Genomic DNA, 13,231 nt, shown 5'->3' on the forward strand with positions numbered 1-13,231 from the left:
AGGGGGAAGCTGGGCAGGCCTGGGCTCTGGGCATGAGCAGGAGCTGGAGAGCACCTCGGGGCCTGGGGACCCTTTACCTCGCTGAGCTTCCCTTGGGGTTGGGGGCAGCCACCGGAAGGATACAGGTGTCCCTCCCCCTCTGATACCGAGGAAGATGCTCCAAGGTGGGCAGCCAGGCAGGACCCCTAGGACTCTGAACTCTCTGGGTTTTTTTTATGGGTTTTGTTTGGTTTTGGGTCACACCCAGTGATGCCCAGGCGTTACTCCTGGCTCTGCGCTCAGGAATTACCCCTGGCGGTGCTCAGGGGATACCATATGGGATGCTGGGAATTGAACCCGGGTCGACCACATGCAAGGCAAACCCCCTACCCGCTGTGGTATCGCTCCAGTCCCATGACTCTGGCCTCTCTGGAGAAGGGGGCTTGGAGTCCTGGGCAGCTGCCCCCGGAACGGAGGCTGCCTGGTAGTGCCCAGCTACGTCTCGGGCGAGGTAGAAGAAGTGACTCCCGATTAGCACAGCTCTTCCCCAGAAGCTGCGCCCAGCTGTCGGGCACGCTGGGCACCACGCTGGGCTGGCACGGGTGTGGTCACAGCCAGGCCCGAGTGTGTGAGGGGGCAGCCCATCTGCTACAGTTCCTCCTTGTGGCTCTTGCGGGGGAATTCAGGGGTGGTGGCAGCCCCCGGGGTCCGTTGAGCCGGCCCACGGCGGCCCGGCCACCACCTGGCTTTCCCCAGGAGCCCGCTGTCTGCTCGGCGTTGCTGGAGGCTTTCCGTGCCCACGAGCCCCCGTGCCCGGAGGTATCCCTGCTGGCAGAAGGGCGGCAGCCTCCGCTGGGTGAGGGCGAAGACGAAACAGGAATCTAGGGCAAGCAAAGGAGAACAGTGAATGGGCGCAGCTGGCGTTGGAACCCGGAGCATTTCTTCCTTCCTTCCTTCCTTCCTTCCTTCCTTCCTTTCTTTCTTTCTTTCTTTCTTTCTTTCTTTCTTTCTTTCTTTCTTTCTTTTTTGCGTCTCACCCAGCGATGCACAGGGGTTACTCCTGGCTCTGCACTCAGTAATTACTCCTGGCGGTGCTTGGGGGACCCTATGGGATGCTGGGAATCGAACCTGGGTTGGCCACATGCAAGACCAACGCCCTACCCGCTTTGCTATCGTTCCAGCCTCAGAACCCAGAACTTTGCCCACTACCCTCCACAGCCCCCCGTCCTGATTCCAGTCAAGGGCAGAAAGTTCCCAGTCCCCGGGTTGGTGGTTCTTGCCGTCCACCTGCACACAGCCACCTAGCCGGCTGCAAAGATGGGGGAATTGGAGAGAAAACGGGCAAACCCAGGCCGGACAGGGGGGTTCCACGGGAGAGGGCAGGCCCTCAGGCTGAAGCCTTGGGTTTGACCCTTGGCACCGACCAGTCTCCTGGGCAGCCCCAGGAGCGGGCCTGGCCCCTACGCACTGCTGGGTGTGGACCCACCACCGCCACTGAAATCAGGCAGAGGCTGATGGATGCTACAGCAGGAATCAGGGTACGGCTGATCAGTCAGGTGGCAGCTGTGGGTACTCAGGGTAGAAATGAAACCCCCACCCCCGGGCCGGCTGTCCTTCTGGGGATGCGGTGCGCAGGGAATGATGACTTTAAGGCAAGTCCTCAGGGTAAAAACCAACCAGAAAAGCAGTCTGGAGGGCTGGAGCAATAGCACTGTGGGGAGGGCGTTTGCCTTGCACGCGGCTGACCCAAGTTCGATTCCCAGCATCCCGTATGGCCCTCCGGGCACTGCCAGGGGTAATTCCTGAGTGCAGAGTCAGGAGGAACCCCTGAGCATCGCCGGGTGTGACCCAAAAAGCCCAAAAAAAAAAAGCAGAGTCTGGAGCCACAGGACAGAGGTAGGACCCTGGCCAAGCACATGGCCGACCTGGGTTTGATCCCCAGCACCTATGGTCCTGCCGGAGGTGATACCTGAGCTCAGCTGGGTGTGGCCCAAGGACAAAAATCAAACACAGAAACAAAAAAAAATCTATTTGGGGAGCAGGGAGGGCATTTGCTTTGCATGCAGCCCACGCAGTTCACTCCTGGCACCCCATAGGGTCCCCTGAGCACTGCCAGGAGTGAGTGATCTCTGAGTACAGAGCTGGGAGCAAGCCCTGAGCAGTGCCAGGTATAGCCCCTCCCCCCCAAAAAAAACAAAAAACAACTAATAAACAAAATAAATAAAACCTGTCTTGCTGGTGGAGGAAAGTGGGTCAACACAGGTGATGAAACTCAGTAACAATGAATTTAGTAACTTTGGAATTCACAGGGATTCAATAACAGAAAAAAACTATTTTGCTTCTTAAAAAAATAATTTTGGGGGCTGGAGTGATAGCACAGCAGGTAGGGCGTTTGCCTTGCACGTGGCTGACCCGGGTTCGATTCCCAGCATCCCATGTGGTCCCCTGAGCACCGCCAGGAGTAATTCCTGAGTGCAGAGCCAGGTGTAAACCCTGTGCATTGCCGGGTGTGACCCCCCAAAAAAAAGCCAAAAAAAATTGGGGGCTGGAGCAATAGCACAGCGGGTAGGGCGTTGGCCTTGCACGTGACTGACCCGAGTTCGATTCCCAGCATCCCATAGGGTCCCCCGAGCACCGCCAGAAGTAATTCCTGAGTGCAAGGCCAGGAGTAACCCCTGAGCATCACTGGGTGTGACCCAAAAGGCAAAAAAAAAAAAAATTATGGAGCTGTTGGTCAGAGCTGATAAATGCCAGAGCAGGAACTCAGGGCATGGCTGATCAGTCAGAGGGCAGCTGTGGGTACTCAGGGGAGAAATGAAACCACTCCAGGGCTGTCCTTCCTCTTGGGGACATGGTGTGAGGGAAACAATGACTATAAGCCAAGTAGAGCAGATGGGATGCTTGCTTGACAAGTGGCCGACCTGGATTTGATCCCCAGCTCCCCATATGGTCCCCCAGCATTGCCAGGAGTGATCCTTGAGTGCAGAGCCAGGGATTGGCTGAGCATTGCCGGGTGTGGCCCCCAAACCAAAATAAATAAAAACAGAAGATGACTTGAAAATAAGTTAAAAAGGGCATTTCAGTGTTTCTGGGAACAACTGGTCAACCTGCAGGAGAAACCTGGTTCCCAGATCTAACGCATGGCTGGACATCAAGACAAGCCCACGGGGCCAGGCCACCTGGTCTTCCTGCAGCCCCCAGCCTGTGTCCCCGGGAAGGTGGGTCACCTGCATAGAAGCTTCGCAGATCTGTGTCCAGGCAGTTCTCCAGGAAGCGCCTCAGAGGCAAGATGTGGCCCACAGGGGCAGTCCAGTCTGTCAGGAAGTCCTCCACGATGTGGTGGATGGCTGCGGGCCGGGGCAGCGGCCACTGTGCAGGCCGGAACCTCACCTCCTGCTCTGGGGGACCCACACGGAGCCGAGTCAGGCCCGGGAGGTGGCGCTTCCCAGCGGGGCTCTGTTTCCATGCCTCCCTCCTCCCCACACCCCTGCATGGCTGTCTTGGTCCCAAAACCAGGAAGTCTGACGCCGGGCACCAGGGAGCAGCCAGGCTCAGCCCACATGGGAAAAGATCGCCAATCTCCCTCCCTCTGCTTGGTGGAGGACCCTGGGTGTGTGCTGTGCCAAGACTCCTGAGCTTAGTCACGGCTGCCTCCAAGCTGGTCATTCTGGAGAGTTCCGGGGTGCGCATTCGAACCCCCAGGCATGGATGCCCTCTTCAGGGGTCCCAGTGAGACACCATCGCCCTCCTGGGCAACTCAGATGGTGGCCCTGGGCTCCGTCCAGAGCCTGGCCACTGGCTTGCACCTGACCCTCACACACACCCAAGTTGGGGTCCCTTCCTTGGCCCTGCCGACCCGGTCCATGACGGAGGCTCCTGCTCTCAGCAGCCCTGGACAGGAGGACGTGGAGGCTTGGAGACAGGTTGCATGGTTAGGGAAGGAGCCCTGTCTCCCTGCTGACCATTCCTCTGACGGGACCCTTCCCATGCACCTTCCAATAGGCCAAGATACTGCAGCTTTTCCGATGTAGCTGGCCTAGGTGAGGCCGGCCTCAGACCCTAGGGGACCTCACTACTCTCAGACCGGCTGCCCCATGTGGTCAGTGGGCAGAGTGGAACCCCCTCCCCATCCCCGCACCCCTTCTTCCTTTGGGCCCAGATGTTGGCTGAGTGTCACATGGGGGGTTGAACAGTGCCCAGTGTGCCGAAAGCGGGTGCCAGGGCCACCGGCTCACCAGTGGGTAGTTGCCGGTAGTAGTAGATGACAGGGTGGAGGAAGTTGGACTGCCAGGCATCCTGCGTGTGCCCCACGGAGCGGTCGGGGAAGAAGACATCCTTGTCGGGGCCTGAGAAGTTGCGGCCGTACTCCATGACGATGACCAGGAGCCCGTGTGGGGCCCGCCGGCCCGTGAGCGACTCCAGCTGGGCCAGCATCTGCACGGGGAACTCCTCCAGGTACTCGAATGTGGTGGCATTCCTGGTGCAAAGGGCATGCAGATAGATGGGGAGGGGGGTGGGGGGCCAGGGGGGCACAAGAGCTCCCAGGGGAGCCACCCACAGCCCACCTGACTGGCCAGAAGCCCAAAAGGTGGGCTGGAGAGATAGCACAGCGGGGAGGGTATTTGCCTTGCACACGGCCGACCCGGGTTCGATTTCCAGCATCCCATATGGTCCCATGAGCACCACTAGGAGTAATTCCTGAGTGCATGAGCCAGGAGGAACCCCTGAGCATCGCTGGGTGTGACCCGAAAAAGCAAAAAAAAAAAAAAGCCCACGAGGTCCTGCCGGGAGAATGTTCCAGCCATGCCCACCACTCCGGGCCTCACTACTTGTCTCCCAGTGCTCCCCAGGGTGACCAGTGTCCCCTCCTACAGCCTGCAGGGCAGGGTCAGCCTGAGCACGACCCAGAGAGGCCAGCTGAAGGCCCAACATCACATGGGGGGGGGATTTGTGGGAAAGCGGAACCCAGACCACGCCAGGGCCCCTGCAGAGCAGGTGCTTGGACTCCAGTGCTCTCTCCCGAGGTTCCCTGCCCTCCCCCAGGGGCTCCTCCCAGGGGGAACGGTGAGTTCTCCCACACCTGGACCAGGAGGGGCAGGTGAGGCAGGACGGACTACTCACTCCTGGAGCAGGACGATGTCGGCCAGCACCCCGAACATCTGGTACAGCCCCGATGCCTCATTCACACGCCGCAGGATGGCACTGCAGAGCTGGGTGATGGGGAGCTGGGTGGCCGGCCAGGCCAGGCCATGGTGGCGATGTTCCAGGAGCCGGTGCACGGCGCGAGCTGGGAAGAGGGAGGCGGGGGTGGGGTGGGGCTGGCACCTGCATGCTGGGACCCGGAGCACCCAGCGCTTTCTGGAAATCAGCGCCACTGATGGAATGTTCGCGGCCAAGTGTAGGATAACATTGGTAAGTCCTGTCCCCCTTGCCACGGGGAACAAAGGTTTATCACAGTGCTCCTGAGGCACTCACAGTCCTCTGTGTTTATCTGTGACTCCCTTCTCTGTGCTTTGCTTCCCCAACCGGTCGATCACCATTTCCCCCTAAGCAGTACCTGTCACTGTCACTGTCCTCCCGTTGTTCATCGATTTGCTCGAGTGGGCCTAGTAACATTGCGAGACTTGTTACTGTGTTTGGCGTATCGAATACGTCACGGGTAGCTTGCCGGGCTTTGCCATGCGAGTGAGATACTCTCGGTAGCTTGCTGCGCTCTCCAAGAGGGGCGGAGGAATCGAACTTGAATCGGCTATGTTGGCTGCGTGCAAGGCAAATGCCCTACCACTGTGCTATCGCTCCAACCCAAGCAGTATCTATGACTTGTAAAGTGAAATATTGCTCTTCTCTTCTCCTTAGATCCTTTGCATAGTGACTTCAGAGCAATGTCCTTTTTGTATAGACACAGGAAGACAGTTCATGCTATGCTTTTGTGACTTGGGATTTAACTGACTCCGAATAATATTCACTTTTGTGCATTTGTTTTCTGGACTTAAGCCTCAGTTGCCCTTAGTTCCTAGCACCCCAAAAGTAGGGTCCTGACAAGGGACTGGATGGACCCAGGGCAAGCTGTGGGCTACCTTGGCATCAAAATGGGTCAGCTCAAGTGCCATACTACTTAACTCTAAGAGTACAGTCATGGATAAATTCTGTCATGACCCAAAGAGTAACAACTGGATCAGGACCCTACTAGGGTTCGGAAAGAGTAATCTGGCCGGAGCACTGTAGCCTGAGATCAATAGCAAGATGTCCCCAGGAGAGTCACCCTATAAGCTTAATGTATCTCTTATTATGTCCATACAAAATGACTAACATTACTAAGGAGTAGAACTAAGATGAATGTTTAAATGGTTGTTGGACTAAGAATAGGAGAAATGCACCCATAGATGGTATTTCGCCCTCAGGTGGGTCTTCTTGCTGGATGAGAGTTTGTCCTGGAGGAAGCTTCTCCTGAGGGAGGGACCTTACATCCAATGATTGTATGATGACACCTACGTGTGATTGCAAACCCAACCCCCTCATGGATTGGAGAGATAACTAAGGTTGGGAATCAAGGGCGATCCAGAAGAAGGATGAGGGAACAGAATCCAAGAGGAAGGATAGTGGGGCTTGAGCAATAGCACAGCGGGGAGGGCGTTTGCCTTGCATGCAGTCCACCGGGGTTCAGTTCCCGGCATCCCATATGGTCCCCTGAGCACCGCCAGGAGTAATTCCTGAGTGCAGAGCCAGAGTCACCCCTGTGCATCGCCGGGTGTGACCCAAAAAGCAAAAAATTTGCTCGAGCGGGCCCAGTAACGTCTCCATTGGAGACTTTGTTGTTACTGTGTCTGGCATATCGAATACTCTCGGTAGCTTGCCGGGCTCTCCAAGTGGGGCGGAGGAATCGAACTCAGGTTGGCCATGTTGGCCGCTTGTAAGGCAGACGCCCTACCTGCTGTGCTATCGCTCCAGCCCTAAAAGGTAAAGACCCTCCCGTTGATCATCAATTTGCTCGAGAGGGCCCAGTAACGTCTCCATTGGAGACTTTGTTGTTACTGTGTTTGGCATATCGAATATGTCACGGGGAGCTTGCCAGGCTCTGCCGTGCGGGCGAGATACTCTTGGTAGCTTGCAGGGCTCTCCGAGGGGGCGGAGGAATCGAACTCAGGTTGACCATGTTGGCTGCGTGCAAGGCAAATACCCTACCGCTGTGCTATCGCTCCAGCCCAAATAAAACTCTTGCCTCCTCCACTTCCTTTAAAAAAAAAAAGAGGAAGGATGGAGGGGCATGGTGGGGAGGGGAAGGAGAATCAGGAGAGAACAGAGATGAGATTGGAATAAACTGCAATTGAGACCAACCATCTTGGCCTTCATTTCCTCCTTTGTCTGCCCGTTGCCATCGGCCGCCCCGGGGTGGGGGAAGTGGCCCGAGACCACCGAACGCAGGCGGCGAGAGAGAGCCGTGGGTTTCGTATTTATTTCTTGGAATACACAGCCAAGGCTGCCCACAGACCCCGTGGGCAATGCGGTTGGCAACACGCCACACTCTGTCCCCGATTTGGTCCACCCTGCTCAGCGTCACCTCTCGACGCGCAGGCAGCCGGGAAGGGTGGGATGAATCCCGAGAGGAGAGGAAAAGTGCTGGGGTCTTGTGGGCAGATGGATGAAGAGATGTGCCTCTGCATTTGGGGGTGCTGCTGGCTGTGGTGCCCTCCACGACATTCCCAGGGATGGGGTCTCCCTCCACTCACCTGTGTATCGGAAGCCGTGGATGAAACCGCCGGCCGACTTCCTGTAATCCACCGAGTGGCTGGCCGTGCCCAGTACAAAGAGGCCCCGGGTTCCTCGGGACTCGTAGCTGGCTCTGACGAGGGGGTACTTCTTACTGAGCTCACCCTCGGAAGAGAGGCGGAGGGACCTGGGGGTGGAGAGGGGCAGAGAGAACCCGCTGCAGGCACCACTCTCATCCCCTGGGCTCAACAGGGCCACGGCACACGGGGGTGGTAGACTGGGGTGAATGAGGCAGGGCGGTGCTGGCAGAGTCTGTTTGGCAAAGGTCCTGGGGCAGTAATATCTAGAGATGGTGACCCACAGGGTAAAACCTGCCCTCCCTTTCTTCCTTCTTCCTTCCTTCTGAGTTTAGGGCTTACTCCTGGCTCTTTGCTCAGGGATCACTCCTTGCAGGGATTGGGGGCCCAGAGGGGTGCTGGGGCTTGAACCTGGGTCAGCTCCGTGCAAGGCAAACGCTCTCCCCACCTACTATTATCTCTCTGGCCCCGAACTATCTGGAACTTAGATAGTTCTTAAGCATAAAGCCAGGTATGGGCTGGAGTGATAGCACAGCGGGGAGGGCATTTGCCTTGCATATGGCTGACGCAGGTTCAATTCCCAGCATCCCATAGGGTCCCCTGAGCACTGCCAGGAGTGATTCCTCAGTGCAGCGCCAGGAGGAACCCCTGAGCATTGCTGGGTGTGACCTCCCCCCCAAAAAAAAGCCAGGTCCCCAGCCCCCAACAATGCATGTGATGGGCCAGAGAGCTGGGCGCTTGCTTGCTTGGGTTTGATTCTTGGCACAGGAGATAGTCCCCTGAACCCCACCAGGAATGATTCTTTTTTTTTTCCAGTCACACCCAGTGATGCACAGAGGTTACTTCTGGCTCATGCACTCAGGAACTACTCCTGGTGATGCTTGGGGGGACCATACAGGATGCTGGGAATTGAACCCGGGTTGGTCGCGTGCAAGGCAAATGCCCTCCCTGTTATGCTATCGCTCCAGCCCTCAGGAGTGATTCTTGAGAACAGGGTGAGGAGTAAGCACTGAGCACCATCAGGTTTGACTTCTCACCCCAAAATACAAACATGAGAAAATGCCGAGCAGCCAAAATAGTACAAGGGTTCGGCATTTACCTTGCATGCAGCCAACTCTGATTTGATGCCAGGCACCCCAGATTCCCAGATACCTGACGGTGATCCCCTGAGCCCTGCCAGGAGCGACCCCTGAGCATAGAGCCAACAGGATTCGGGAGAGGAATCACCAGATATGTCCAAACTCCAAAACAAACCAACCCCCCAAAACCAGGACCCCCATCTGAGCCGCAAAGTGGGCCTTGAGGGCTCAGTTACGAGTTCTCTGCAAACGCATCCTGTTTGGTTGGACCCAGCTCTTCCGGCTGGAGGGTGTCAGAAGCCAGGAGGCCCCCGACACGAGAGGGAGCACTCCTGAACCGGCGCCTGGGAAGTGCCTCAGTTCCCCCCCGCTCCCGGAGGAGGCATCAGGCAGGGTTGGCTCTGAGACCCTGCTCCAGGCCCCTGGCGGCCCCGTCCAACTCACTGATTGAAAATGGAGAAGTCGAAGTTCCAGCCGAGGCAGCGGATGACACGGTCGTAGGCGACGCGCAGGGCGAAGTTGTCGCTGTCGTCCTGGGGGAGGGGGATGGCCTCGGCGCTCTGGTTGGCCCCCTCCAGGAAGAAGCGCAGTGTGACGTGGAGCTTGCCATCGCGGTCTTTGACCAGGGCTAGGTCCCTCAGGTCTGACTCCAGGAGGCCGTCCAGGGACTTCAGCTGGTAGGTGTCCAGCAGGCCGTTGTTGATGGCCCTGTGTCCCGGGAGAGGGAGAGGTCTATGTCCCAGCCGCTCGGGCACAGGCGGCCCCGTGGGGGTCCGGACCCACTCAATGGGGGGGTGGGGGTGGAGCGGGGAGCTTACCTGAGGTCACCCACGTAATGCGTGGCCCAGGAGAGACGCACGCGCGAGCGGCCCAGCATGTGGATGAAGTTGGTGACTCCCAGGATGCTCTCGGCCGTCTCAAAGGCCGAGTTCCCGCGGCCCAGGATCAGCACGTTCTGCCCCACAAAATCCTTAGGGTCCACGGATACAGACTCGTACCCCTCTGCGTGTTCGGAGCCGGGGAAGTCGACCAGATTGGGGACAGACAAACCAGTGGCGACAAACAGGACCCTGTGTATGGGGGGGGGTGACAGAGGGAAGGGGCTGAGTCGCCCGGAGCAGGGGGCAGGGGCTGGTGCTCTGGGACCTGCCACCCTGTCCAGGCTGCCGAGTCCTGAAGGAAACCAGGACCGCGGAGTCACGGAGCTCGAAGGGCATGTGGGAGCCCGGGTTTCATCCCTGCCACTGCATGGTCCCCTGAGCAGGTGTGAACCCTGAGACCAACCCCTTTCCACCCCCACAAAATGAGGCTCAGGAGATAATGCAATGGGTAGGGAACTTGTCCTGCACTCCACAGATATGGGTTTCATTTGCGCACCCCATATGGTTCTGAGCCCCACCAAGGGTAATCCCTGAGGGGTAGGAGTGACAGTACAGCGGATAGGGCACTTGCCTTGCACACTGCCGACCAGGGTTTGACTACCCGGTATCCCAAAGGATCCCAGATCCCACCACGAGTGGGGATTCCTGAGCACAGAGCCAGGAGTAAGCCCTGAGCAGTCCTGGGGTGGGGTGCGGGTGGGAGGCCCAAACCAAAAGATATAACCGCTCTTTTTTCTCCACTTCTACCCACGTCCAACTGTACCCGCATAACCATCCCCTCCCCCCGTTACCTGTCACTAGCCTTTCCCGGGTGAGCTTCAGCCCTGTTTTTTTTCTCTTTTTTCTTTTTGGGTCACACCTGGAGATGCACGGGGGTTACTCCTGGCTCTGCACTCAGGAATTACCGCTGGTGGTGCTCAGGGAACCATATGGGATGCTGGGAATCAAACCCGGGTCAGCCGCGTGCAAGGCAAACGCCCTGCACTGCCCGCTGTGCTATTGCTCCAGCCCCCAGCCCTGCTTTCTGGGTCACACCTGGCGATGCTCAGGGGTTACTCCTGGCTCTGCGCTTAGGAATTACTCCTGGTGGTGCTGGGGGTTAGGGGGTTCCCTATGGGATGCTGGGATCGAACTTGGGTTGGCCACATGCAAGGCAAACGCCCTACCTGCTGTGCTATCACTCCAGCCCCCAGCCCTGCTTTTTGGGTCACACCTGGCGATGCTCAGGGGTTACTCCTGGCTCTGCGCTTAGGAATTACTCCTGGTGGTGCTGAGGGTCAGGGGGTTCCCTATGGGATGCTGGGATCGAACTTGGGTTGGCCACATGCAAGGCAAACGCCCTACCTGCTGTGCTATCCTCCAGCCCCCAGCCCTGCTTTTTGGGTCACACCTGGCGATGCTCAGGGCTTACTCCTGGCTCTGCGCTTAGGAATTACTCCTGGTAGTGCTGGGGGTCGGGGTGGGGGGGTCCCTATGGGATGCCGGGATCTAACTGGGGTCGGCCACATGCAAGGCAAACACCCTGCCCGCCGTCCTACTATCCGGCCCTGCTCCTGGTCCTTTACCTGCACCGGTGTGCCTGGCCCTTCCGGTCAGTGAGGACGAAGTAGTGGCCATTCCAGGCCGCCCGATCCTTGTCCAGCGTGACGTGGGCGATGTCGGTGTCGAAGAGGACGCGGAGGCGCAGGCGGCGCGCGAAGTCGTCCAGGTAGCGCAGCATGTCGCGGGCGTCGGGGAAGTAGGCGTCGGAGTAGCGGCGGAAGAGCAGCGCGGGGTCGTGGCTGAGCAGCGAGTTCCAGTCGTGGCGCAGGTTGAACTCGGCGTTGGCCTTGCCCGTGTAGCGCTTGTTGATGCTGATGAGCTTGCGGTGGCGCGGGTACCGCGTGAAGAAGCTGCCCGGGCGCGAGGCGCGCTCGAACACCGCGTAGTCCCTGCCGGCCCGCTGCAGGAAATAGGCCATCTGCAGGCCCGCCGGCCCCGCGCCCAGCACGCAGTAGTCCCGGGGAGGGGAGGCCGAGGCCTCGCTGGGGCGCGGGGACAGCGCCGGGTGCAAGGCGACGGTCAGGAGCAACCCCGGGGGCCCCCAGAGCGGGGCTGAGGCCGAGAGGCCCATCCTGAGGCCCCGCAGACGGGGATGCTTGGGGACCCGGGAGAGGTGCCCGCGGAGACAAGAAAGCAGCTTTGCAGGCGGTGGTCCGCAGCACCCCTGGCCCGGGACGCCTCTGGGCTCAGGGTCCTGCTTCCATCCTTGCAAGTTCAGAATCGGGACTCTGATCCTCTTCCATCTCCCGCCGGGCCTCGATCCTCCCAGCACGGAGGCAGCTCCCTTAAGAAATGAGGGTGTTTCCCGAGTACCGTCCCTTCTGCAGGGTATCCACTCCCCCTGACTAGACACCAAGGCCCCCCCCCCCCCCTTGCAGGGTACCCACTGCAGGGTACCCGCCCATCCCCTCTGCAGGGTACTCACTCCCCCAGGCTAGACACTAAGCCCCCCTCCTCGGGGTGAATCTCTTTAGCCACTGGAGATGCCCCACTTGGCCTGCACGGGTACCGCCCCACCCCCGACCCCCAAGTGCTGGGGTCTCTGCGGGCACGTGACCAGGATGCCCCCCAGCACACCTGCTCTCTGCTGCTGCTGCAGCTGCAGCTGCCGCCGCTGCGTGCGTGGGTCTGGCCGCCGTCCTGCCCGCGCGCGTCCTCCGGGAGCCGCTCCCCTCGCGTGAGCGGAGCCCTCGCCCGCCTGTCGGCCGGTCCCTGCTCGGGGATCCGGCGTCCAGGGGATCCCGAGGGGGCCGCCAGTGCAAAGGCCGCGGCGCTCAACTGGCTCGCGCCGTGCGGCCCCGCCCCCTGCCTCCGGCCCCGCCCCTGCCACCAGGCCCCGCCCCTGCCGCCGGCTCCGCTCCCCTTGCCGCCCGGCTCCGCCCCCTGCTGCCAGGCTCCGCCCCTGCTTCTAGGCTCCGCCCCCTGCTGCCCGGCTCCGCTCCTGCGCCGGCTCCACCCCTTTCACTGTCATCTGGCCCCGCCCCTTTCCCAGCCGCTCGGCCAATGGCAGTGGGCGCGGGGCACGCCGGGACGCGGGAGCAGGCGGGACGCTGGCGGCGCGTGAGAGGCGCGCACGTGCCTGCCCGGGATGCTTAAGCCGGGCTGGCAGAGCTGAGCTGGGGCGTGCGGCACCTCTTTGAGCGCTGTGCCTCTGCGCCCATAGGAGAGACCGGGGAGATGCCCGTCTCCAATAACGGTGTAATGCTGGTATTACATTACATTAATAGCAGCTGGGAGCTGCCTAGTTTGCCGGAATCGGGGCCGGAAGCCAGTGAGCAGAGATGAAGTGTTTAGTAATATACATACTTCACCGATCCATCCGCAGAGGTAGGCAGGTTACCCACATTCTGTGGTTGACAGAGCAAAGGCGGCTGATGGGATGATTTGCTAACGTTGCTAAGTGGTAGCAGGGCTAGAGAGCTAGAAAGAGGGTTAAGCTCCTTGCCTTGCAAACGGCAGGTTTTCT

At 59.4% G+C, this 13,231-nt stretch overlaps 1 protein-coding gene across 1 annotated transcript; it reads right to left on the reverse strand.

Annotated features, from left to right (window-relative positions):
• Nucleotides 1-619: 619 nt before the first annotated feature.
• FOXRED2 (FAD dependent oxidoreductase domain containing 2) lies at nucleotides 620-11,836 on the reverse strand. Its single transcript, XM_056137518.1, has 8 exons — nucleotides 11,289-11,836; nucleotides 9,661-9,912; nucleotides 9,287-9,550; nucleotides 7,707-7,873; nucleotides 5,101-5,266; nucleotides 4,215-4,456; nucleotides 3,207-3,377; nucleotides 620-860 (listed from the first exon to the last, which is right to left on the reverse strand). The coding sequence occupies exons 1-8, from the start codon at nucleotides 11,834-11,836 to the stop codon at nucleotides 628-630; spliced, it is 2,043 nt and encodes a 680-aa protein (XP_055993493.1). The 3' UTR covers nucleotides 620-627.
• Between the last annotated feature and the right edge of the window lie 1,395 nt (nucleotides 11,837-13,231).

This window comes from Sorex fumeus, unplaced genomic scaffold, assembly GCF_029834395.1.
Source record: "Sorex fumeus unplaced genomic scaffold, SorFum_2.1 ptg000125l, whole genome shotgun sequence".
NCBI lineage: Eukaryota > Metazoa > Chordata > Mammalia > Eulipotyphla > Soricidae > Sorex > Sorex fumeus.

Coding starts and splice junctions, on each gene's coding strand:
- FOXRED2 (XM_056137518.1), bottom strand. CDS start 11,836: ATGGGCCTCTCGGCCTCAGCCCCGCTCTGGGGGCCCCCGGGGTTGCTC. Junction 4,457..5,100: donor GACATCGTCCTGCTCCAGGA/GTGAGTAGTCCG, acceptor CCTTTGCACCAG/GAATGCCACCACATTCGAGT. Junction 861..3,206: donor TCTGCGAAGCTTCTATGCAG/GTGACCCACCTT, acceptor TGCTTGCCCTAG/ATTCCTGTTTCGTCTTCGCC.